The sequence below is a fragment of the Bombina bombina genome, chromosome 5 (genome assembly GCF_027579735.1).
Source record: "Bombina bombina isolate aBomBom1 chromosome 5, aBomBom1.pri, whole genome shotgun sequence".
NCBI classification, from domain to species: domain Eukaryota; kingdom Metazoa; phylum Chordata; class Amphibia; order Anura; family Bombinatoridae; genus Bombina; species Bombina bombina.
In genome coordinates this window covers 1063226757-1063254376 of record NC_069503.1, presented here as the reverse complement: position 1 = coordinate 1063254376, position 27620 = coordinate 1063226757, and the positions used below count along the sequence as shown (strand labels likewise).

General features: G+C 40.7%; 1 protein-coding gene across 3 annotated transcripts in view; it reads right to left on the bottom strand.

Annotated features, from left to right (window-relative positions):
• Window positions 1-27620, bottom strand: part of FAM91A1 (family with sequence similarity 91 member A1) — a 454979-nt gene that overhangs the window by 93845 nt on the left and 333514 nt on the right. For all 3 annotated transcript variants that reach the window (XM_053715335.1, XM_053715336.1, XM_053715337.1), the window contains 2 exons: window positions 11262-11396; window positions 3070-3183 (listed from right to left, as the gene is read on the bottom strand). In XM_053715335.1, coding sequence (XP_053571310.1) covers window positions 3070-3183; window positions 11262-11396 — 249 coding nt within the window. The remainder of the gene's footprint in view (window positions 1-3069; window positions 3184-11261; window positions 11397-27620) is intronic.

Below are 27620 nucleotides of genomic sequence, written 5' to 3'. Positions count from 1 at the left end.
ACAACAGCCGGAGGAATAGCTACCAAAAATTTACAGCAGATACACTTAGCTTTGGTAGTTCCAGCACTAGACAGCGATTTTCCTGAAGTATCTTCTGACTCAGATGCAACGTGAGACATCTTGCAATATGTAAGAGAAAAAACAACATATAAAGCAAAATTGATCAAATTCCTTAAATGACAGTTTCAGGAATGGGAAAAAATGCCAGTGAACAAGCTTCTAGTAACCAGAAGCAAAGAAAAAATGAGACTGAAATAATGTGGAGACAAAAGCGACGCCCATATTTTTTTAGCGCCAAATAAGACGCCCACATTATTTGGCGCCTAAATGCTTTTTGGCGCAAAAAATGACGCCACATCCGGAACGCCGACATTTTTGGCGCAAAAGGACGTCAAAAATGACGCAACTTCCGGCGACACGTATGACGCCGGAAACAGAAAATATTTTTTGCGCCAAAAAAGTCCGCGCCAAGAATGACGAAATAAAATGAAGCATTTTCAGCCCCCGCGAGCCTAACAGCCCACAGGGAAAAAAGAGTCAAATTTTTTTAAGGTAAGAAAAAATGATTGATTCAAATGCATTATCCCAAATATGAAACTGACTGTCTGAAAATAAGGAATGTTGAACATTCTGAGTCAAGGCAAATAAATGTTTGAATACATATATTTAGAACTTTATAAACAAAGTGCCCAACCATAGCTTAGAGTGTCACAGAATAATAAGATTTACTTACCCCAGGACACTCATCTACAAGTTTGTAGAAAGCCAAACCAGTACTGAAACGGTAGGAATGTATATCCGATACGTCACTAGCTCATGGACTCTTGCTAATTACATGAAAGAAAAGAGTATATCGTCGATCTGAAAAGGGAGGTAAGAGATGAATCTCTACGACCGATAACAGAGAACCTATGAAATAGACCCCGTAGAAGGAGATCACTGCATTCAAAATAGGCAATACTCTCCTCACATCCCTCTGACATTCACTGCACGCTGAGAGGAAAACCGGGCTCCAACTTGCTGCGGAGCGCATATCAACGTAGAATCTAGCACAAACTTACTTCACCACCTCCATAGGAGGCAAAGTTTGTAAAACTGAATTGTGGGTGTGGTGAGGGGTGTATTTATAGGCATTTTGAGGTTTGGGAAACTTTGCCCCTCCTGGTAGGAATGTATATCCCATACGTCACTAGCTCATGGACTCTTGCTAATTACATGAAAGAAAACCCAAAATGTTTTCCTGGCTGGTGGGAGTGCCACAAATACACCAGGGGGAGCTGTACTTTTCAGCCACTCAGCAAGCTGTCCCTAGGGATGAGTTGTTTACAAACATGCACTTCTGGTTAGTCTCAATATCAATTTAAACATCTTTACCTTAAAAGAAAAGTATTAAAAAGAAATCATAAATTAAGTTGTGCAATTGTGTATGCATTGTTAACTGCTGGGTACAGCTAAAATAGCACAATTACTAGTCACAATGCTTATGTATGTTGTCCTACACCAGCAGCTCTCTTAAACAATGTTCTCTTATTATTAACCTCTAATATGTGGCATCTGGTGAAACTCCACATAATCATACTGAGCGATGTTGCCAGCCTCTTGATAGCTGTACTGAGTATCCGCGAAATAAGAGCAAAAGGATTACACTTTTTTTATGCACAGTTTATCACACACACACACACGTGTACATTTTATATATATATAAAAATGCATTTAGGAATACTATAAAACTGTGCAATGCTTCTTTCACCAAGAGCAATAATACCTAAGCTTCAAGATGCTGAGTATGAAGATGTACAGTTTCATCAACAGGCAATTGTAAGGGGGTAAAATAGAACCCAGTTGTAAAGAGAGCTGCAGGCACCAGTGAAAAGTGAGATTGTGCTACTGTAGTTGTGCCCAGCAGCTTAACGCGCCTTTAACCCCCTCATCTACTTGCTGCATCTACCAATGTTTATGGTGATTATATCCAGATAATTTACTAATTTTCCTCTAGGTGGCAGGAGTGACAAGGTACAAGTTAATTTGCAAAAAAAAAAAAAAAGTTACGCATGCAACTAATTACTTTTAGCCCATAGAAAGTGTGTGTGTGTGTTTGTGTATGTGTATACATGTGCATGTGTTTGTATCTATGTGTGAATACATATGTGTGTGCATGTGTATTTGTGTGTATGTGTGTGAGTGTATGTGTGTGTTTGTGTGTGCACATTTTTGTGTGTGTGTATTGTATTTGTGTGTCTATACATGTGTCTGTGTGCATATGTGTGTGTTTCTGTGTGCATATATATATATATATATATGTGTGTGTTTGTGTGTGTGTGTGTGTATATGTATGTATTTTATGCATGTGTACATATATGTATGTATTTTATGCATGTGTATATATGTGTGTGTGTGTGTGTGTGTGTGTGTGTGTATATGTATGTATTTTATGCATGTGTATATATATGTATGTATTTTATGCATGTGTATATATATGTATGTATTTTATGCATGTGTATATATATATATATATATATATATATATATGTGTGTGTGTGTGTGTATGTATATGTATGTATTTTATGCATGTGTGTATATATATATATATATATATATATATATATATATATGTGTGTGTGTGTGTGCCTGTATTGTATATGTGTGCGTGTGTATATGTGTGTGCGCGGGTATATGTGTCTGTGTGTGTGTATTTTATGTATGTATGTATATATATATATATATATATATATATATATATGTGTGTGTGTGTGTGTGCGTCTATCGTATTTGTATATGTGTGCTTGCATATATGTACGTGTATATGTGTGTGGATATATATATATGTGTGTGTGTGTATATATGTGCGTCTGTATTGTATGTGTATATGTGTGCGTGTGTATATATGTGTGCACGTGTATATGTGTGTATGTGTATATGTGTGCGTGTGTATATATGTGTGCACGTGTATATGTGTGTGTGTCTGGGAGTGTTTTTAAATTCCTTTGCTCCTCCCTCTCTATCTGCACACATTTGAAAGGGTTGATTTGGTCTTCCTCATATCTTAAATATTGGCAGCATATAGTATACCTGAATTAGAACAGAAGAGTGTGTCAAGGCATCGTTCAACATTGCCAAAACATTAGAGGTAGGAACCACACCTGGATCATGTCCCCATGATGTGATTAATAACCTGTCATATACCTAGGAACATAAAATATTTTATTCACATCATTAGAAAGACAGTACAAGGATTTAAGCATGATTATATTATATAGCTAACGCCATTTCCCAGTTGAAGTTGTACACCACTGAATGATACAGAAACTACAGTTAAATACTAGTAGTTGTTAGTAAGAAATGATCCATTCTTTTTAATAAAAAAAACATATTTTTACAATTTTAGTATTACTGCAATAACAGATTAGAGGTTGTTCATCTGCATCAACTTCATGGTATACTGTAAAAATAAATACAAATTCTGGTATTGCTCATCACTCAGTTATTGTCATGATAATAAAGAGTCTATATAAATATTATATGGCAGTATACTGTAAAATGATTTTCCCCTTAATGTGTTTCCCATGGCTTGTTATACCAAATGTATGAGAATTGATTCTTTAGGTATAATTTTGTATATAAAATAGCTGTTTTTGTTCTTTGACACCACAAACCATCAAAATAGGTGGAGCTTGCAGATGTCCTTATGTTAACTCTTTCTCTACACACAAATGCTTATCTCTGTTTGTATACCAAATCCCAAAATTTAGATAGAACAATTGGAAATTAACATTTTATTACTTATTTCGCCTACCTCCCACTGGAAGTATAATTTCTTCTGTAGGCTATGTTTTCACAGCTTCTTTATAGCCTATACTTAAGTATAGAAACTTTTAGTATTAGTAGGGATACCACAGGCAAAATCAGCTATTTAAAATGCTAAAACAAAGGTAAATTAGCTATTAATTTAATACACTCCAGCAGGTAAAATGAATCATAGGGAACAAATTAAAAGGTAAGAACATTTTAGGATAAACTTTCTCTTTAAAAGTACTCTTGTAGAAAGATTAGTTAATTTGTTAGTGAGATAATTAAAATCTGGATTTATATAGCTTCTTTTTTTTCCCCCCAAAGCAAAATAATTGAGATACCTAGCACCATTCCTGTTAGCCTCCATAAACTTATCCATGCTTATGTATTAAAAGGACATTCAAAACCTCCTGTTTTTTTGTAAAAATTGTCCCATTGCCCACAGAGGCCAAAAAGTATATTCTGTAACTCGTTTTCTTTAAAATGCTGCAAACATTCTAAATCATAAGCAAAATTATACACAACAGCACAAGGTGTTTAATATGCCTTTAAGCAAGTTTGCTATTTTGATTCTGGGTACCTAGAATATACCTAGAAAAGAAAAAAGGGTAGGTGCAAGTTTGTTTAATTTCAACAACACTAAAGAAAACTCTTTATCCAAACTGCTTGGGAGCGGAAAATGTTTGGATTTCGGAATAGTTTGGATTTTGATATATTTGCATCTGTAAAATGGGACAGTTTGGAAAGGGGTGGAACCAAGTGTAAATAACAATATATTATGTAATTAGACAATATTTACATGTCATAATTCAGCTCATACATGTAACCTAAAGAAAGTTTCATTTTGAATACCTTTGTATACATTGTGACATCAGAAATGTAAACAGTAATGTAATCAGAAAGGTAATATTTGTTGTTTTTTTAAATATTAATAAAAAATGTTGGATTTCAGAATAAGTTTGGATGTTGGAATTTCATATTTGTACCTGTATGTGCATGGAACATGTCACAAATATCTCAGGATTCAGCTGCTAAGGAGTTAACTTTGTGTAGCTTGCACTCAAAACAGTTATTTGTTTTCAAGAAGAATTGTGTTTGTATTTTCTTTGAAGTGCCAGAACCCTCTAAATAGCCACCAAATGTTAGTGTGTATGCACTGAGTCAAAGTCACTGAAACTCTTAGTCACAGAGATACACAGGATAAAGTTTATGGCTTAAGCTGTCAATAGAATGCCTGATGCAAAACAGGCCCTTCATTACAAAAACTGACCAGGTCACTGACAGGACATTGGTATATTATGTACATATGTGGGTTAAAACTGTTATAACCTAAAGGAAGGTAAATATGACAACCTATGGCATATTTGATATCAAACCGATTCTCCCAATAAAACTAAAAGGTTCTAAATATGTAAATATAGAAATTTCTTACCTAGCAGTAATGATAATGGATTGTATAAATTTAGGCAATAAATTAGTCTATTGAAGGTTATAAAGACAGGGGGGTTTCTTAGCCCGCCCAGGAGGGTGTGGTTAAGCAACCTGATCTCTGAAAAGTAGTTTTAAGAATCTTATTTCTTAACAATAAGATTGTCATTCTTACAAGGGGAGCTGCTGTACAGAAGTAAGGAGCCATCATTTTCATGCCAGCCCCTGGCGCAGATCTTAAATCTAGTAAAGTATTCAATTCTGTTTTTCTCCTTTTTATTTTAAAACACTGTTTGCGTGTGTAATTTTATTTGTAACAACTTTTTATTAATAATGCATTGTGCATAATATTTTTGGCATAATAAATAATTCCTTTATTAAGTTTTGCCTTTGTCTAATAATTGAACCATGTTACTGAAGGAGACTGGAATATTAGAACTGTATAATTTAGGTTATTTTCTGCTAAATTGTATTTCTAGAGTTAATGTGTAAAGTCTGGGTTTTTTCTTAGGATTTCCCCTTTAATAAATTTTAAGTGGTGGCAGTATTTGAGCTATAGGATTGTTGGTTTAGTGTGGGTGGCATTACAAAGGGAGTTTAGGGCATTTCTCTTACGTCTAGTACAGATTAAGGGAGTGCGAATTAACTCTTGCACCCACTAAACTGAATCACAAGCTTGCCTGGTGTGGCTAGATTGTGACCTGTTGGTGACAGAAAAGGGGGCTGAAAACCCTTTCTGTGCCAAATAAGTGACTGGCGCAGGGTTGGATAACCTTGGTTCGTCACAAATTGGTGGGCAGCGGTGTAGATCATTTTTTTATTATTAGATTTTAGTGCTTGTGGATTTGCTAGTGTGAAAATCCCGGTACTAAAAGAAATTGTTTCTTACAATTTCCAAAGGCTAAAACTGAGTGCATTATATAGTCACACATTGCAAACAGTCCCCTTCCCTATTCTCTGTTTTTCTTTTCTATTTTATTTTTGCTATGGAGGCATACGAGCAGCGATCTAGAGAGGCCCTTATACTCCTATGCCAGGAGCGGGATATTCCAATACGTTCAAAGAACAAAGATTTACTAATACAAGCTCTTGTTGAATATGATAACAGCCAAATCACACCAGTTGAAGTCTCAGGAGAGATGTCTGCAGCTGTGGGCGGTGATTCATCAGGATCTGGGGATCCATTGGACTGTTATTTGCAAACTGTTCTTAAACATATGGGCTCAGTGGATGCAAGTTTGCGCATGGAACTGATTACAAAGTTTTATGAAAGACAGGCTGCTGAACGACAGGCTACTCTGGCTGCTGAGAGACAGGCTGCTAAACGACGGGCGTCTCTGGCAGCTGAGAGAGAGGCTCTGGCAGCTGAAAGACAGGCTGCTGAACGACAAGTGGTGCGAGAGTATCAGCTACAGCTTGCACGGTTGGAGAGAGGGATGGTCTTACCTGTTGTTAGTGAACCTAGAGACCCCCCTGCTCCCAGAGTGCGTGCAGAGAATTTTCCCACCCTGGAGAAAGATGGAGATGTGGATGTATTCCTGCGTAGCTTTGAGAAAGTTTGCAGACAGTTCCAGTTGCCAAGGGAGCAGTGGGCCAAATATCTTACCCCTGGCCTGAAAGGTCCTGCACTGGAGGCGTTTGCTGAACTACCCCCAGAGTTTGATCAGGACTATGATTCCATTAAAGCTGCACTGCAGAGGAGATACAATCTTACTCCTGAAGTTTACTGAAAGAAATTCCGTTCTCTGCAGAAAGGTTTGTCAGAGAGCTATATTACAGCTGTTGGGAACTTGAGGACAGCCTTTAAACAGTGGGTCAGAGGATTAAAAGTTGCCACTATGGAGGAGCTGGAAGATTTGATTGTGAAGGAGCAGTTTATGCAGCTGTGCCCAGCCGGAGTTCAAGAATGGGTTTTAGATCGGAAGCCCATAACAGCATTGGAAGCTGGTGAGCTGGCTGATTTTTACACAGCTAACAGGTCTCCAGAGAATGGGAGGAAATCCTTTTCTAAAGGGGGATCCACCTGTAAAGGAGCTGCTGCACGACCCCCCTTCACAAAACCTGCTGTGCCTTTATCCAGTGTGTCTGCTCCCTCTGGGAAAGGAGGGGCGAGTGCTGCATCTGGGCAGGGAGATACCCGCAGATGTTTTGTTTGCAACAAAGTGGGCCACATCAGCTCCTCTTGCCCAGAGAGGATTAACTTGGGGCAATCAGCTGGAGGGAGTAATCCCTCAGAAGTACCAGCATCTGTTTTGTTTGTTACCTGTCCAGAGGAAAACAACCATGAGAACTTGCAACCTGTGACTGTTGGAGATAAGGTAACCCTAGGGCTAAGGGACACAGGTGCAGAAGTGACTATGGTGCATCCAAAGCTAGTGAACTCTGAGAACATTATCCCTGGAAAGACTCTAGCAGTTAAAGGGATTGGGGGAATGAAACTTGCAGTGCCTATGGCACGTGTATATCTTGATTGGGGAGTGGGGAGAGGTTTAAGAAATGTGGGGGTATCTGAAAATATCCCTAATGATGTTTTACTGGGTACTGATTTGGGTAGATTGTTATCTCTTTATGTGCCTGACAATGCTACATGTGACCTAGTGACATTAGTTGCAGACCCTTATGTGGAAAGGGCTGTGTGTAAAAATGCTCAGAGACATTATGACCAGGAGGGAGGACAGAGTGCATGTGTGCGCAGGGCTGTGCCTGAACTGGGGGTGTCTGTGCTGAGAGGTGAAGCTGTACGAGGAGAACGACAGACAGACGGTGTGTGTCTTCCTGTACTTAAACCAGCAGTATCGGCAGAATTACCATTAGCTGTACAGGGTGAGACTGATGGGGGAGAAAGGCAGATAGACTGTGTGGGTCTGTCTGTGCCTGAACTGAGTTTACCTGTACAGGGAGAAGCTGTTTGTGAGAGAAGGCAGATGAGGGGTGCGTGTCTGCCTGTGATTGAATCAGTGGATTCTATGGAAGGAGGTGAGATTGACGGGGGAGAGAATGACTGGGTGACTGGGCCGCTGGATGATGTGTGCCAGTCTCTGCCAGGGACAATTCCGTACCCTGTGAAAAGACACAATAGTTGGGATAAATGGCAGAAGGAAGATGTGTGCTTGTCTGCACCAGTGTCAAAAGGATCCAAGATTCTGTGTGATTATGCAAAGTGGCAGACTGACTGTGAGAGAGAGCAGGGGGGCAAACTAGCCCACTCTATGACAGAAGCAGCAAAGCCACAGATTTCAGAGTGTGTGGGGGAGGAGGGTACAGGATACTCTTTGAGGGACCCCCAGAGTGAGTGTGAAAGATTGTGGGTGACAGAGACCCCAGTAACCTCAGCTGTGACCTATAAACAGACTGCACAGGCTAGGGGACAGAGACTGACACAGACTGCAGGCACAGGGGGGAGGAGTACAGAGAGTTCTACTCCAGTGGGAGGGCAAGAGCCTATGGTAGTTAAGCAGCAACTGACAGCACACAATATGTTTAGAGAGCACACCACAGGTAGCAAGACACTAGGTTTCACAGGCACCTCTGTAACAGGGGGTGATGTGTTATTCATGGATAAGATGCAAACCTTATTGGGGGAGGTACCTGCAAAACCCAGAGATGCCATATTCGCACAAAAACAGTGGCAGGAGTTTACTGCCAGAGAGGGAGTGTGTGAGATGGTCCATAATGTTCTTGTACTCACGCCCATGAGACAGAACAAACTAGAGGCTGCATGGGAGGGGCCCTGCAATATATTCAATCGGTTGGGTAGAGCAACTAGTGTGTCACTTTTAAAAGGAGGGCATCCTGCTGCCAAAACTGCTAGGTGCAATCTGTCTGGCAACGGTGTTCTCACCGCAAGGGGAAGCTCCTTTTGATACGCATCGGGAGTGGCTCGTAGCCACCCCCTTTTGCGTCTCTTATTGGGGGAGGTGTCACAAATATCTCAGGAGTCAGCTGCTAAGGAGTTAACTTTGTGTAGCTTGCACTCAAAACAGTTATTTGTTTTCAAGAAGAATTGTGTTTGTATTTTCTTTGAAGTGCCAGAACCCCCTAAATAGCCACCAAATGTTAGTGTGTATGCATTGAGTCATAAAGTCACAGAGATACACAGGATAAAGTTTATGGCTTAAGCTGTCAATAGAATGCCTGATGCAAAACAGGCCCTTCATTACAAAAACTGACCAGGTCACTGACAGGACATTGGTATATTATGTACATATGTGGGTTAAAACTGTTATAACCTAAAGGAAGGTAAATATGACAACCTATGGCATATTTGATATCAAACCAATTCTCCCAATAAAACTAAAAGGTTCTAAATATGTAAATATAGAAATTTCTTACCTAGCAGGAATGATAATGGATTGTATAAATTCAGGCAAGAAATTAGTCTATTGAAGGTTGTAAAGACAGGGGGTTTCTTAGCCCGCCCAGGGTGTGGTTAAGCAACCTGATCTCTGAAAAGTAGTTTTAAGAATCTTATTTCTTAACAATAAGATTGTCATTCTTACAAGGGGAGCTGCTGTACAGAAGTAAGGAGCCATCATTTTCATGCCAGCCCCTGGCGCAGATCTTGAAGCTAGTAAAGTATTCAATTCTGTTTTTCTCCTTTTTATTTTAAAACACTGTTTGCGTGTGTAATTTTATTTGTAACAACTTTTTATTAATAATGCATTGTGCATAATATTTTTGGCATAATAAATAATTCCTTTATTAAGTTTTGCCTTTGTCTAATAATTGAACCATGTTACTGAAAGAGACTGGAATATTAGAACTGTATAATTTAGGTTATTTTCTGCTAAATTGTATTTCTAGAGTTAATGTGTAAAGTCTGGGTTTTTTCTTAGGATTTCCCCTTTAATAAATTTTAAGTGGTGGCAGTATTTGAGCTATAGGATTGTTGGTTTAGTGTGGGTGGCATTACAAAGGGAGTTTAGGGCATTTCTCTTACGTCTAGTACAGATTAAGGGAGTGCGAATTAACTCTTGCACCCACTAAACTGAATCACAAGCTTGCCTGGTGTGGCTAGATTGCGACCTGTTGGTGACAGAAAAGGGGTCTGAAAACCCTTTCTGTGCCAAATAAGTGACTGGCGCAGGGTTGGATAACCTTGGTTCGTCACAGAACATAACAGTATTTAAATGCTGCATTTCACAACACCTTTATAGACAATGTATATGGCAATGATTATATGGAGGGGGGACAACATGTAAAGTGTATTGTCCTTTGAAGCATGTGGTACAATAACTAGATAATACTGTATACATAATTGGTTAGCTATAAGAAATGCAACACTGTATTCATATATACACTATATGGACAAAAGTATGAGGACATCTGACCATCACACCTATATTAGCTTGGTGGAAATACAATTCCAAAAACATTAATATAGAGTTGGCTCCCCCCTTTAAGGCTATAACAGCCACCACTCTTCTGGGAAGGCTTTCCACAAGATTGTGCGTGGAAATATGTGCCCATACAACTAAAAGAGCATTTGTTAGGTCAGGCACTGATTTCGGACAAGGCCTGGCTTGCAATCAATGTTTCAATTCATTCCAAAGGTGTTCAATGGGGTTGAGGTTGTGAGTTTGAATGGTCTACCACTTTGTTGCTGGTCTACTGGTGGTCTTAGATGCTTCCACTTTACAATACTGGCACTTACAGTTGACCGGGGCAGATCTAATATACAGGAATTTAAAAAACTGCCTTGTGGCAAACGTGGCATCTTCTTAAATCACTGAGCTCTTCAGTACGACCCACTATACTTCCAATGTTTGTCTATGGAGATTTAATGGTTATGTGTTGGATTTTATGCACCGGTTTGCAATGGGTGTAGCTGAAACACTTGAACTGGGTAATTAGTAGGGGTGCCCACATACTTTTTGGTCACATAGTGTGTGTGTATTATATATGTTTGGGGGAGAATCATCTAATCAACATCCAACATCAAATAAGGACAGCAGCAGGTATATCACAGAACATAGCACCTGTGTTTAACTGAAACTTTCCAAGTTAGGAAAAAAAATAAAAAATAAATAAAAAACTCTGCATACCTGGAAAATATCTGGCAATTTGCGAAGTCTGGTTCCCTTTGACAGTAACAAGGATGGAGGTCCATGACCACAAACATGATAAGTATACAGCTTAAACCATATGGAGCTAACTTCTGGAATAGCTGGTCCGATGTGCTAGGGGAAAACATATGCATTTATTGTATGTCAGAAAAAGCTTCAACATATCAATACAACAGAGACACCAACCATAAAATACCCATGATATGTCTAACATATAATCATAGCATTTCAAATCAAACATATTTCAGAGAAAGAGAATTACTAAAACAATAGGTCATTAAAAAATTAAGATCAATTTGAGAATAATCAGGTAATAAGGAATATGAGGGAACATAATGTCACAGAGGTGGTGGTAAATGCATGAAAGTCTCTCAGAAGTGGGAGAGACCAACACAGTATTAACTAAATATATTACGTTATGCATATTTTAATCCTCATCATAAAAAGGTCAATATTATCTAGAGCTAGGAGGCAGGTAGTACAGTGAAAATAAAATGTAGTACTATTGTTGCATTAGTAAAATAACTTTTTTTCCCCACAATCCACAGCTATAATATTAAATGCCCTATTCCCTTATTTTATTTATTCTGAAAATGTCTGACATTGGTAATACTGAAAAACATAATTTATTTAAGAGCTTACCTAATAAATTCATTTCTTTCATAATGGCAAGAGTCCATGAGCTAGTGACGTATGGGATATACATTCCTACCAGAGGGGGCAGTTTCCCAAACCTCAATATGCCTATAAATACACCTCCCACCACACAAACACCTTAGTTTAACGTATAGCCAAGTAGTGAAGTGTAAAAAGGAGTAAAAAAGGATACAAAAAAGAGGAACTGGAAAAAAATATTGTGCTTTTATACTTAAAAATATAACCACCAAAAACAGGGTGGACCTCATGGACTCTTGCCATTATGAAAGAAATCAATTTATCAGGTAAGTTCTTACATAAATTATGTTTTCTTTCATGTAAATGGCAAGAGCCCATGAGCTAGTGACGTATGGGATAAAATACCCAAGATGTGGAAGCCCACAGAAGAGTCACTAGAAAGGGAAGGATAAAATAAAAGCAGCTATTTCCGCTGAGAAATTAAATCCAAACAAAAAATAAGTTTTTCTTATAAATTTCACGAAAAAAAATTAAAATATAAGCAGAAGAATCAAACTGAGACAGCTGCCTGAAGAACTTTTCTACCAAAGAATGCTTCAGAAGAAGCAAATACATTGAAATGGTAAAATTTAGTAAATGTATGCAAAGAAGACCAAGTTGCTGCTTTGCAAATCTGATCAACTGAAGCTTCATTCTTAAAAGCCCAAGAAGTGGCAACTAACCTAGTAGAAGGAGCCGTAATTCTCTGAGGCGGAGACTGCCCCGCCACCAAGTAAGCCTTGTGAATCAAAAGCTTTAGCCAAGATGCCAAAGAAATGGCAGAGGCTTTCTGACCTTTCCTAGAACCAGAAAAGACAACAAATAGACTAGAAGTCTTCCTGAAATGCTTAGTAGCCTCAACATAGTATTTCAAAGCTCTTACCACATCCAAAGAGTGTAACAATTTCTCAAGAGAAGTCTTAGGATTTGGACACAAGGAAGGAACAACAATTGTCAGAATTCACAACCGTAGGAAGAACTTTAAACGAAGTCCGCAAAACAGCTTTATCCTGATGGAAAATCAGAAAAGGAGTCTCACAAGAGAGAGCAGACAATTCAGAAACTCTTCTAGCAGAAGAGAGAGCCAAAAGGAACAAAACTTTCCAAGAAAGTAGTTTAATATCCAAAGAATGCATAGGCTCAAAAGGAGGAGCCTGCAAAACCTTTAAAACCAAATTAAGACTCCATGGAGGAGAAATAGATTTAATAACAGGCTTTATACGGACCAAAGCCTGACCAAAACAGTTTATATCAGGAATTTTAGCAATCTTTTTATTAAATAAAACCGAAAGAGCAGAGATTTGTCCCTTCAAAGTACTTGCAGACAAACCTTTATCCAAACCGTCCTGAAGAAACTGTAAAATTCTCGAATTCTAAAAGAATGCCAAGAAAATTTATGAGAACACCATGAAATATAGGTTTTCCAAACACGATAATAAATATTCCTTGAAACAGACTTACGAGTCTGCAAAATAGTATTAATCACCGAGTCCGAGAAACCTCTATGACCAAGCAGTAAACGTTCAATTTCCATACCTTCAAATTTAGCCATTTTGATGGAAAAACGGCCCTTGAGACAGAAGGTCTGGCCTTAAAGGAAGTGGCCAAGGTTGGCAACTTGACATCCAGACAAGATCCGTATACCAAAACCTGTGAGGCCGTGCTGGTGCTATCAAACACATGCGATTGTTCCATTATGATCTTGGAGATCACCTTTGGAAGAAGAACTAGAGGTGGAAAAATATAAGCAGGTTGGTAAGACCAAGAAACTGCTAACGCATCCACCATCTCAGCCTGAGGATCCCTGGACCTGCAAAGGTATCTGGGAAGTTTCTTGTTTAGATGGGAAGACATCAGATCTATTTCTGGAAGACCCCACATCTGTACAATCTGAAAAAACACATCTGGATGGAGAGACCACTCCCCCGGACGTAAATTCTGACTGCTGAGATAATCCGCTTCCCAATTGTCTACACCTGGGATATGAATTGTAGAAATTAGACAGGAGTTGGATTCCACCCAAGAAAGCATCTGTGATACTTCTTTCATTGCTAAAGGACTGCGAGTCCCTCCCTGATGATTGATATAAGCCCCAGTTGTGACATTGTCTGTCTGAAAGCAAATTAAAAGTTCTCTCTCTAATAGAGGCCAGGCCTGAAGAGCCCTGAAAATAGCACAGAGTTCAAAAGATATTGATTGGTAACCTTGCTGTCAGAGACCCCAGACAGCTCCCCAACCTGTAAGACTTGCATCTGTTGAGATCATAGTCCAGAAAGGACGAACAAAACAGGCCCCATGAATAATCCGATGATGGTCCAACCACCAAGTCAGAGAGATTTGAATGCTGGGATTTAAGAATATCAATTGTAATATCAGAGTATAATCCCTGCACCATTGATTCAGCATGCAAATCTGCAGAGGTCTTATATGAAAACGAGCAAAGGGGATCGCGTCCGATGCTGCAGTCATGAGACCGAAAACGTCCATGCACATAGCCACTGAAGAAAATGATCGAGACTGAAGGTTTCAACAGGCAGAAACCAATTTCATTTGTCTCTTGTCTGTTAAAGAGTCATGGGCACTGAATCTATCTGGAAACCTAAAAAGTTGACCCTTGTCTGAGGAATCAAGAAACTCTTTGGTAAATTGATCCTCCAACCATGTGTTTGAAGAAACAACACTAGTTGATTCGTGTGAGATTCTGCTAAATGAAAAGATTGAGCCAGTACCAAGATATCATCCAAATAAGGAAAAACTGCAATACCCTGCTCTCTGATTACAGATAGAAGGGCACCGAAAACCTTCAAAAAGATTCTTGGAGCTGTTGCTAGGCCAAATGGAAGAGCGATAAATAGGTAATGCTTGTCTAGAAAAGTGAATCTCAGAAACCGATGGTGATCTGGATGAATCGGAATGTGAAGATAAGCGCCCTGTAAGTCTATTGTGGACATGAAATGACCTTGCTGAACAAAAGGCAGAATAGTCCTTATAGTCACCATCTTGAAAGTTGGTACCCTTACAAAACAATTCAAAAACTTCAGATCCAGAACTGGTCTGAATGAATTTTCTTTGGGACAATTAATAGATTTGAATAAAATCCCAGACCCTGTTCCTGAAGTGGAACTGGTATAATTACCCCTGAAAACTCCAGATCTGAAACACATTTCAGAAAAGCCTGAGCTTTCAAAGGTTATTTTGGAACATGAGAGAGAAAGAATCTTCTCACAGGAGGTCTTATTTTGAAACCTATTTGATACCCTTGAGAGACAATGCTCTGAATCCACTGATTTTGAACAGAATCTGCCCAAATATCTTGAAATAATTTCAATCTGCCCCCCACCAGTTGAACTGGAATGAGGGCCGCACCTTCATGCAGTCTTGGGGGCTGGCTCTGGTTTCTTAAAAGGCTTGGATATATTCCAACTTGAAGATGGCTTCCAATTGGAACCAGAGTCCTTAGGGGAAGTAGTGGTTTTCTGTTCTCCACTTTGACGAAAAGAACAAAAACTATTAGAAGCTTTAGGTTTACCCTTAGATTTTTTTTATCTTGAGGCAAAAAAACTCCCTCCCCCCACCAGTGATAGTGGTAAATAATAGAATACAACTGAGAACCAAATAAATTATTACCCTGGAAAGAGAGAGATAGTAATCTAGATTTAGATACCCTGATTTAAGCCATAAAGCTCTTCTAGCTAAAATAGCTAAAGACATGGATTTAACATCAATCTTGATGATATTAAAAATAGCATCACAGATATAATGATTAGCATGTTGAAGCAAACTAACAATGCTATACAAACCAGGATGTGCTTCCTGATGTGCTAAGCTATCCAACCAAAAAGTTGATGCAGCTGAAACATCAGCCATAGAAATGGCAGGCCTGAGAATATAGCCAGAATGTAAATAGGCTTTCCTTAGATAAGATTAAATCTTCCTATCTAAAGGATCCATATGAATAGTAGTATATTTGGCAAGAGTAGAAATAGCCCCATCAACCTTAGGGACGTTTTCCCAAAACTTCAATTTAGCCACTAGTAAAGGATATAACTTCTTGAACCTAGAAGAAGAATTAAGAAGCACCAGGCTTAGACCACTGTTTAGCAATCACATCAGAAACCGTATCTGGAACAAGAAAAACCTCAAGCGTATTCACAGGAGGTTTAAACGCAGAATTTAAACGTTTACTGGATTTGTTATCAAGAGGACCAGACTCCTCAATATCCAAAGTAACCAATACTTTTTTCATAAAGAACGAATATATTCAATCTTAAAAAGATAAGATTTATCAATTTCAATGATCTTCTGAGCCAAAGAGATCCTCTTCAGAGGAGGATATTTCAGTATGTTGCCGGTCATTACAAATTTCATCAGTTTTATGAGAAGTTTTAAAAGACCTTTTACATTTATTAGAAGGTGGAATAGCAGACATAGCCTTCTGTATAGCATCAGCAATATAATTTATCATATCAACAGGGATATCATGTACATTAGATGTTGAGGGAACAACAGACACTGTACTAGTACTAATAGAAACATTATCTCCATGCAAACGCTTATCATGACAACTGTTACATAATATACCCGGAGATATAATCTCAGCTTGCTTACAACAGATACACTTAGCTTTGGCAGTACTGTGTTCAGACAGCATGGTTCCTACAGTAGCTTCTGAGGCAGGGTCAGACAGACATCTTTGCAAAAATGTAAAAGAAAAAAGAAAATTTAAACAAAATATCCAATTTCCTCATATAGCAGTTTCAGGAATGGGAAAAAATGCATATGCTAAATAGGCAGGAAAGCAAACAGCATAGCCCTCTAGAATATAAAGAGAGCAAAAGCATAAAGGAAGTGGGGTAAATAACTAAAAAATATTTGGCGCCAAGTATGACGCACAACGCAAATAGCAGTAAACATTTTGTGGCGCCAACCAACATCCGGAAATGACGCAATTCGTGTCATAACAAGCGCGACTGCGCAAAACAATGACGCAATAAATAACAGCATTTTTGCACCCTCGCGAGCCTAGATTTGCCCGCGAAAATAAGGAAAAACAAGTCAAAATGGAAAAAAAAGACTAAACCCAGATAAAAAAAAATAACTTCCTAAGACATGATTCCCATACTGAAACTGTTAAGACTGCAAAGGGAAATACACATAGACCTGACTCTTGGCAAATATAAGTAAATACATATATTTAAAACGTTATATTAATACATAAAGCGCCAAACATAGCTGAGAGTGTTTTAAACAATGATACATACTTACCCGAAAGACACCCATCCACATTTAGCAGACAGCCAAACTAGTACTGAAAACTATCAGCAGAGGTAATGGTATAAGAGTATATCGTCGATCTGAAAAGGGAGGTAGGAGATGAATCCCTACGACCGATAACAGAGAACCCTTGAAAAGATTTCCCATGAGTGAAACCATCAAAATTAACAGGCGATACTCACTTCACATCTCTCTGACAAACACTGCACTCTGAGAGGAATTGGGCTTCAAAATGCTTAGAAGCGCTTATCATAGAAGAAATCCAGCACAAACTTACTTCACCACCTCAATAGGAGGCAAAGTTTGTAAAACTAAGGTGTGAGTGTGGTGGGAGGTGTATTTATAGGCATTTTGAGGTTTGGGAAACTTTGCCCCCTCTTGGTAGGAATGTATATCCCATACGTCACTAGCTCATGGACTCTTGCCATTTACATGAAAGAAATAATAATATTTTATATTCAGCATAATACATTATAGCAGAATATAAAAGCATAACTCAGTAGTCAATCATTTCTATACTACATTAGCAAGATTATTCATATACATATTTATTAAGTATACATCAAAAGATTGTGTCTAGTAACAAAAACATAAATTATGCTTACCTGATAATTTCATTTCCATCGATGGGAGGAGAGTCCATTGCTTCATTCATTACTTGTGGGAATTAAGAATCTGGCCACCAGGAGGAGGCAAAGACACCCCAGCCAAAGGCTGAAATACCTCCCCCACTTCCCTCATCCCCCAGTCATTCTGCCAAGGGAACAAGGAACAGTAGGAGAAATATCAGGGTATAAATGGTGCCAGAAGATTAATATATACCGGAGAAACGGACGGGTGCAGTGGACTCTCCTCCCATCGATGGAAATTAAATTATCAGGTAAGCATAATTTATGTTTTCCATCTTAATGGGAGGAGAGTCCACTGCTTCATTCATTACTTGTGGGAACAAATACCCAAGCTCTAGAGGACACCGAATGAAAAAAACGGGAGGGTAAAAGGAGGCGGACCGTATACTGAGGGCACCACAGCCTGCAAAACCTTTCTCCCAAAAGCAGCTTCCGCCGAAGCGAAATCGTCAAATGTATAAAATTTTGCAAAAGTATGTAAGGAAGACCAAGTGGTCGCCTTACAAATCTGCTCCATAGAGGCCTCATTCTTAAAGAGGCCACAGCTCTAGTCAAATGAGCTGTAATCCTCTGAGGAGCCTTGTGACCCGCTGTCTCATATGCCAGATGGATCATACTCCTCAACCAAAATGATAGAGGAGTAGCAGATGCCCTTTGACCCCTGCGTTTCCCCGAATACACAACAAATAAAGACAAAGTCTGTCTAAACTCTTTCGTGGCATGAAGATGAAACTTCAATGCCCGAACCACATCCAAATTATGAAGCAACCTCTCTTTCGAAGAAGACGGGTAAGGACACAAAGAAGGAACCACTATTTCCAGATTGATGTTCCTACTCGACACTACCTTGGTAAAAAATCCCAATCCAGTGCGAAGAACCGCCTTATTGGCGTGGAAAACTAAGTAGGGAGGCTCACACTGCAAGGCCGCCATCTCAGAGACTCTGCATGCCGATGCAATAGCCAGTAGTAACAGTACTTTCCATGAAAGAACCTTAATATCAAGAGCATGCATAGGCTCAAACGGAGCCCTCTGCAAAACCTTAAGAACCAAGTTTAAGCTCCAAGGAGGAGCCAGATTCCTGAAGACAGGTCTGATTCCAACCAGAGCCTGAACAAAGGACTGAATGTCAGGAAGCTCCGCAAGCTTCCTATGCAACAGTACGGATAAAGTCGAAATCTGTCCCCTTAAGAAACTGGCGGCAAGACCTTTATTCAGACCATCCTGGAGAAAAGCCAAGATCCTGGATACCCTGACCTTATGCCAGGGATACCCTTGTTCCTCACACCAGGAGAAGTAGGTCCTCCACTCCTTGAGTGAATGAGAGTGTCAATCACTTTATCCGAAAATCCTCTCTTGGCTAAGACTAGTCGTTCAATCTCCACGCAGTCAGCTTTAGAGAATCTAGATTTTGATGTAGAAATGGACCTTGAACCAGCAGATCCCTGCGACAAGGTAACTTCCATGGCGAAGATGACGACCGCCACTAGATCCTCAAACCACATCCTCCGCGGTCACAACGGAGCAATCAGAATAGCCAAAGCTTGCTCCTGCTTGATGCAGGCCACTACCCGAGGTAGAAGAGTTAACAGTGAAATATGTAACTTAGGTTTAAGTCCCAGGGTACCGCCAAGGCATCTATCAGTTCAGCCTATGGATTCCTGGATCGCGACCCATATCTGGGTTGCTTGCAATCGAGTCTGGACGCCATGAGATCTATCTCCGTCATCCCCCATCTGCTGCAGATTTCTGCGAACATTTCGGGATGAAGGACCATTTCCCTGGATGAAACGTCTGTCTGCTCAGAAAATCTGCTTCCCAGTTGTCCACACCCGGAATGTGGATCGCTGAGAGCGAACAATTGTGAGTCTCCGCCCACTCCAGAATTTGATATACTTCCCTCATGGCTAGAGAGCTTCTCGCCCCCATGATAGTTTATGTAAGCCACAGAGGTAATGTTGTCCGACTGGAATCTGATAAATCGAGACGACCCCAGAAGGCGCCAAGCCTTAAGAGCCCGGAATATCGCTCAAAGTTCCAAAATATTTATTGGTAGACTCGATTCTTCTTGAGTCCATCTGCCCTGTGCCATTCTGGCACCCCAAACAGCTCCCAATCCTGATAGACTGCATCCGTGGTCACAATCTCCCAGGATGATCTCAAAAAAGATGTCCCCTAAGACAACTGCCCTGGTCGGGTCCACCAAGATAGGGACTCCCTCACCGATTGTTTAGAGATATCTGTTGGGACAGATCTGAATGATCGCCGTTCCAATGTCTCAACATGCACAGCTGAAGAGGTCTGAGAAGGAACCTGGCGAACGGAATGACATCTATGCTGGATACCATGAGCCCGATCACCTCCATACACCTGCCTACAGATGTCCTGGAAGATGCTTGGAGAGCTAGACAGTTGGACGCAAGCTTGCAACGTCTCTGGTCTGTCAAGAATATCTTTATTACTGAAGAATCTATTATCGTACCCAGAAATTCCACCCTGTTGCTGGGGACCAATGAACTCTTTCCTTTGTTTATCTTCCACCCGTGGGACCGAAGGAGAAGAGCTCTTTAATGATCCTCCGCAAGACTGTTGGACGAAGCCTGAACCAGGATATCGTCAAGATAAGGAGCCACTGCAATTCCTCTGGCTCTCGCTACTGCGAGAAGAGCTCCCAGAACCTTTGTGAAGACTCTTAGGGCAGTCGCCAGACCAAACGGAAGGGCCACAAACTGAAAGTGCTGGTCCAGGAAGGCGAACCTTAGAAACCTGAAGTGATCCTTGTGGATTGGAACATGAAGGAAAGCGTCCATCTCTACAGTCATCATGAATTGCCCTTCTTGAACCAGGGGCAAAATTGACCTGATCATCTCCATCTTGAACGATGGGACTGACAAAAATTTGTTTAGGGCCTTTATGTCCAGAATTGGATGGAACATGCCCTCCTGTTTGGGACCACGAAAAGGTTTGAATAATACCCCAGACATCCATCTGCCAGAGGGACTGGGACAATTACCCCAAGAGATGAGAGATCTCTCACATTTCTGATCTTGAAGATATGTTTGAATGGTGGAATCTGCCTCTAGGCAGATAAGACTTGAAACCTATCCTGTAGTCCTGGGAAACGACCTGCAGAACCCAAGGGTCTATAACGTCTCTTCTCCAAGCCTCCGCAAACAGAGATAGTCTGCCCCCAAAATGGTCCAAGGATGGACCGGGGGCCGCCCCTTCATGCCGACTTTGATTTGGCGGTCTTCTTGTTCTGCTTGGACTTGTTCCATGAGTTAGCTGGCTTCCAAGATCCCTTGGACTGCTTTGGCTTCGCGGCAGGCTGCTGGCGCTAAGACTTGTCCTCACGAAAGGGACAAAAGGTAGAACCCTTAGGCTTAGCCTTCTTATCTTGAGGCAAGAAGGCACCCTTGCCACCCATGACTGTAGATATAATAGAATCCAGGCCCGGGCCAAACAAAACTTTCCCCTTGAATGGGAGGGAAAGGAAACGAGACTTAGAAGTCATGTCAGCAGACCACGACTTAAGCCACAGAGCCCTGCGGGCTAAAACAGAAAACCCTGATGTCTTAGCTTTCAGGCGAATAATCTGCATGTTAGCATCACAAATGAATGAATTAGCCACTCTTAAGGCCTTGATTCGTTCTAAAATCTCATTGAGACGAGTCTCCACCTCGACCATTGCTGATAGATCGTCACACCAGTAGGTAGCCGCATCAGCCACCGCAGCGAACGTCGCCGCTGGTTGAAAAACAAACCCCGTAAGTTGGAACATCTTCCGCAACATGGACTCCATCTTTTTATCCATGGGTTCCTTGAAAGAGGAGCTATCCTCTAGCGTAATAGTCGTTCTCTGAGCAAGCATGGAGATAGCACCATCCACCTTAGGGACGGTTCCCCACAGTTCAAGCTGCGCGTCAGGGACAGAGAAAAATCTTTTTAAAAGAATTAGAGGGGGAAAAGGGCGAGCCAAGTTTCCCCAATTCATTCTTAATAATGTTAGCCATTTTGACTGGAACCGGGAAGGCCTGGGGTACAACCCTGTCCTCATAAACCCTATCCAGTTTAGGGATCGAAGGTTCTTCCTCTTTCAGCAGAAAGCACAAAAGGTTCATCTTAAATTTAAAATCAGGTTCCTCCGCAGACGGAGGCCTAGACATAACCAATTCAGACCCAGAAGCGACATCTTCCAATAAGTCAGAGTTGTCCTTCTCAGCGGATAATCTGTCAGACATCCAACGGAGTCGACGACCCCTGGGACGGATAGCTGTGCTGTACCTTCCGCTTAGTAGGATGAGGCATCGCATTAATGGCAGCAGAAACTGCCGTCTGTAATTGATCAGCGAAGTCTGGAGGCCAAAGGGCCCCCCGCAGGAGAATTAGTAATGCCCTGGGGAACTGCTTGTGTAATCGGAGATGATTGCAGGAAACCCCCCCTTGCGGGGTGGAGAACCCTCAGAGGTGGACGGCTCAGTCGTACTAAATACCCTATTCTTTTTGGAAATAGCAATATTGTCAAAGCATATGGAACAGAGTTGCATAGGCGGCTTGACTGGAACCTCCACACAATATACACAGTTAATGGGTTTAGATAAAGAGGGAGTATCCTCTAACATATCAGAGTCCTCCCATAGCTTGCGCCTTTATTGCGGACTTGATAAAAAATAAATGGCACCTTTATATCCCAATGGCCAGGGCACTCACCACCTCCTATGACCCAGTTTACAAGAACAGCTTTCGTCTCCTCCGAACACAAGTAGAGAAAGAGGAAGTTGCAGAGGCCACATTCGGTCACAATCAAATATATATATATATAAATGAAACGATCTTTCCGGAATCAACGCCGTGGAACAGGAACACGGCCCTTCAAGTGTGACAGGTTAGTAGTAGGGATGCACCAAAATGAAAATTCTGGACCGAAACCGATACAGAAAATTCATGATGCCCCTGACCGAAAACCGAAACAAAACCAAATTATTTTTCTTTTTTAACTACAGTGTGTGTGTAGCTGAGAGAGCTTGTAGGCGGGAAAGCTCCAACAAATGGGCGTGGTCACTTGTACCGTAGGGTGTTATCTGCAGTGAAACTGGTGGAGCTCTACAAGGGAGAGCGTGGTTATAGCCAGACAACAATACGAGGTGGACATGTGTTTTGTTTTTGGTTGATCGTCTCTCATCGTATCTCCGCCTAGTTCCTGGTTCGGGTCTCACACTGACCCGTCAGATTATATGTCCGGAGCCCCAAATGGAGTCTGCCTGTCACCTATCACCAGGACCACCGGACTTGGCTACGACCTTACGTGAAAGGTGGTTATAGAAAGTTACTGTGCTTTTTTGTATACACTGTCTGGTGGGTGCTACCGACTGTGTGAGAGCTTGGGGCTTATGCATATATAGTGCACGCATATTTGCCTCAGGCGAATAGAATGTCTACGCACAAGAGGCTGATGTATGAGCACTGTATATAAGGCTTATACATATTCACTGTGTGTGCTTAGGGCTGTGTCTGATAATATCAAGTGTTTATAAATATCATCATGACATGGTAATTATGTGTGTGCTCTGTGTATCATGCCAGTGCTGTGCTGCTCACCTTATGCTAAGGATAGACATGTAACTCAATAGAACAGGGGAGGGCTGAACATTTTTACCCATTTTGGTCCCCTTTGGGCCGAAATTGGAATTGCACATTTTCGGCGGCCCAAATTTCGGTGCATCGCTAGTATTATTCTTTATTTAGTTCTGGGTAACAGAATCAGATTTAACCATTTTTTTTGTGAAATAAATGTGATAACAAAAATCATAAAAGGAAAACCAAATAAAGTTCTGAATAAAGGATATGTCTGTGTCCTCTGGATGAGTTTTTCAGCTTGTTAGCATTCCTCAGTGAGATCCCATAAAAAAGGAAACAGAAAATTGCAACATAGTGTGAATCTGTAATGGCACTTTGAGGAAGTAGTTTTGTAACAAATGACTACTCACATTTGTTGGAGCTTTCTACTAAGCTCAAGGATATGCGCACTCCCACTTTATACTGATGGGAAAACAGTACACTAGGCAAAACTTGGATACAAATTTATTTTAAAATATATAAAAGCGTCACATAAGCCTTGATAACACCACAATGTAAGGGTACAAAAGCAGATATGCTGTAATAAATGCTTCAAATCGCCAAACTTGCAAAGAAGTAAATAGATCAGCAGGAGTGTGACCGCCGAAACCAAAACCTCTTTAGTAGCAAGACAGTAGCGCTAAGCCCCCAGGTGTCCTGGCTAGTGTAGAGACGTGATCAAACTCAATATAGAACAGTTCAGTTCCGACGTACGTTTCGCAGGTATGCTTTGTCAAGGAATGTTTGTGCGCATGTCCAAGAGTCGTTTTAAACAATCCATTGATGAGTTTCTGCCAGGTTTGTAGTTCCATCCTCCATTTTGGAAGTTGGCATTTAGGTAATTTGTCATTAAACAACTAGTATGTTTTTCAGCTTCTTTCAGTTTTATACATTTTGTTGATATATGAATAGATGTTAAGATGGATAACCAGAATTGGTAAATTATGCATTATAATGTTATAGCATTATACAGATATGTAAAACTTCAAAAAACATAATCACATTGTGCCTGCAATTGGTGTCTATACTGATGGTATATGTAGGTATTTGTTGTTGTTGTTTTTTTTTTTTTTTTAACCCCTTATTGTGAAGGTATTAGTTATATCTTTTTTAGTTTAAGTGATGTTACTGACTATATGTCCTATGGACCATAATTAAACTACTAGCCTTATTATAAACCTAGTTGTATCGTAATGTTTTCAAAAATAGATTTTATTTGTTAGCATGTGGCATGTTTAAAAACATATATTGTACTTGTATGTGTTTGCGCTGAAAAGTTATGATAGGATGTTGAGGTTACTGTTTCGAACTATGTGTTTAATTTTATATTTCGGGTTCCATATATTGAAAATAAGTTTGTGAAACATTCTAAAACTACCTAGCAATGACAATATGAGTGTGGACAAAGAGAAAAAAAAAAACAGAATTTATGCTTACCTGATAAATTACTTTCTCCAACGGTGTGTCCGGTCCACGGCGTCATCCTTACTTGTGGGATATTCTCTTCCCCAACAGGAAATGGCAAAGAGTCCCAGCAAAGCTGGTCACATGATCCCTCCTAGGCTCCGCCCACCCCAGTCATTCGACCGACGGACAGGAGGAAATATATATAGGAGAAATCATATGATACCGTGGTGACTGTAGTTAGAGAAAATAATTCATCAGACCTGATTAAAAAAACCAGGGCGGGCCGTGGACCGGACACACCGTTGGAGAAAGTAATTTATCAGGTAAGCATAAATTCTGTTTTCTCCAACATTGGTGTGTCCGGTCCACGGCGTCATCCTTACTTGTGGGAACCAATACCAAAGCTTTAGGACACGGATGAAGGGAGGGAGCAAATCAGGTCACCTAAACGGAAGGCACCACAGCTTGCAAAACCTTTCTCCCAAAAAAAGCCTCCGAAGAAGCAAAAGTATCAAATTTGTAAAATTTGGCAAAAGTGTGCAGTGAAGACCAAGTCGCTGCCTTACATATCTGGTCAACAGAAGCCTCGTTCTTGAAGGCCCATGTGGAAGCCACAGCCCTAGTGGAGTGAGCTGTGATTCGTTCAGGAGGCTGCCGTCCGGCAGTCTCATAAGCCAAACGGATAATGTTTTTAAGCCAAAAGGAAAGAGAGGTAGAAGTCGCTTATTGACCTCTCCTTTTACCAGAATAAACAACAAACAAGGATGATGTTTGTCTGAAATCTTTAGTAGCCTCTAAATAGAATTTTAGAGCACGGACAACGTCCAAATTGTGTAACAAACGCTCCTTCTTTGAAACTGGATTCGGACACAAAGAAGGTACAACTATCTCCTGGTTAATATTTTTGTTAGAAACAACTTTAGGAAGAAAACCAGGCTTAGTACGCAAAACCACCTTATCTGCATGGAACACCAGATAAGGAGGAGAACACTGCAGAGCAGATAACTCTGAAACTCTTCTAGCAGAAGAGATTGCAACCAAAAACAAAACTTTCCAAGATAGTAACTTAATATCTACGGAATGTAAGGGTTCAAACGGAACCCCTTGAAGAACTGAAAGAACTAGATTTAAACTCCAGGGAGGAGTCAAAGGTCTGTAAACAGGCTTGATCCTAACCAGAGCCTGAACAAATGCTTGAACATCTGGCATAGCTGCCAGTCGTTTGTGTAGTAAGACAGATAAAGCAGAAATCTGTCCCTTTAGAGAACTTGCAGATAATCCTTTCTCCAAACCTTCTTGTAGAAAGGATAGAATCTTAGGAATCTTTATCTTGTTCCATGGCAATCCTTTGGATTCACACCAACAGATATATTTTTTCCATATTTTACGGTAAATTTTTCTAGTTACAGGCTTTCTAGCCTGAATCAGAGTATCTATTACAGAATCTGAAAACCCACGCTTTGATAAAATCAAGCGTTCAATCTCCAAGCCGTCAGCTGGAGGGAAACCAGATTCGGATGTTCGAATGGACCTTGAACAAGAAGGTCCTGTCTCAAAGGTAGCTTCCATGGTGGAGCCGATGACATATTCACCATGTCTGCATACCAAGTCCTGCGTGGCCACGCAGGAGCTATCAAGATCACCGAAGCCCTCTCCTGATTGATCCTGGCTACCAGCCTGGGAATGAGAGGAAACGGTGGGAATACATAAGCTAGGTTGAAGGTCCAAGGTGCTACTAGTGCATCTACTAGAGTCGCCTTGGGATCCCTGGATCTGGACCCGTAGCAAGGAACCTTGAAGTTCTGACGAGACGCCATCAGATCCATGTCTGGAATGCCCCATAATTGAGTTATTTGGGCAAAGATTTCCGGATGGAGTTCCCACTCCCCCGGATGGAATGTCTGACGACTCAGAAAATCCGCCTCCCAATTTTCCACTCCTGGGATGTGGATCACAGACAAGTGGCAGGAGTGATCCTCCGACCATTGAATTATTTTGGTCACTTCTTCCATCGCCAGGGAACTCCTTGTTCCCCCCTGATGATTGATATATGCAACAGTCGTCATGTTGTCTGATTGAAACCTTATGAATTTGGCCTTTGCTAGTTGAGGCCAAGCTTTGAGAGCATTGAATATCGCTCTCAGTTCCAGAATGTTTATCGGGAGAAGAGATTCTTCCCGAGACCATAGACCCTGAGCTTTCAGGGGTTCCCAGACCGCGCCCCAGCCCACCAGGCTGGCGTCGGTCGTGACAATGACCCACTCTGGTCTGCGGAAGCTCATTCCCTGTGACAGATTGTCCAGGGTCAGCCACCAACGGAGTGAATCTCTGGTCTTTTGATCTACTTGAATCGTCGGAGACAAGTCTGTATAATCCCCATTCCACTGTCTGAGCATGCACAGTTGTAATGGTCTTAGATGAATTCGTGCAAAAGGAACTATGTCCATTGTTGCAACCATCAATCCTATTACTTCCATGCACTGCGCTATGGAAGGACGAAGAACAGAATGAAGTACTTGACAAGAGCTTAGAATTTTTGATTTTCTGACCTCTGTCAGAAAAATCCTCATTTCTTAGGAATCTATTATTGTTCCCAAGAAGGGAACTCTTGTTGACGGGGACAGAGAACTTTTTTCTTTGTTCACCTTCCATCCGTGAGATCTGAGAAAGGCTAGGACGATGTCCGTATGAGCCTTTGCTTTTGACAGAGACGACGCTTGAATCAGGATGTCGTCCAAGTAAGGTACTACTGCAATGC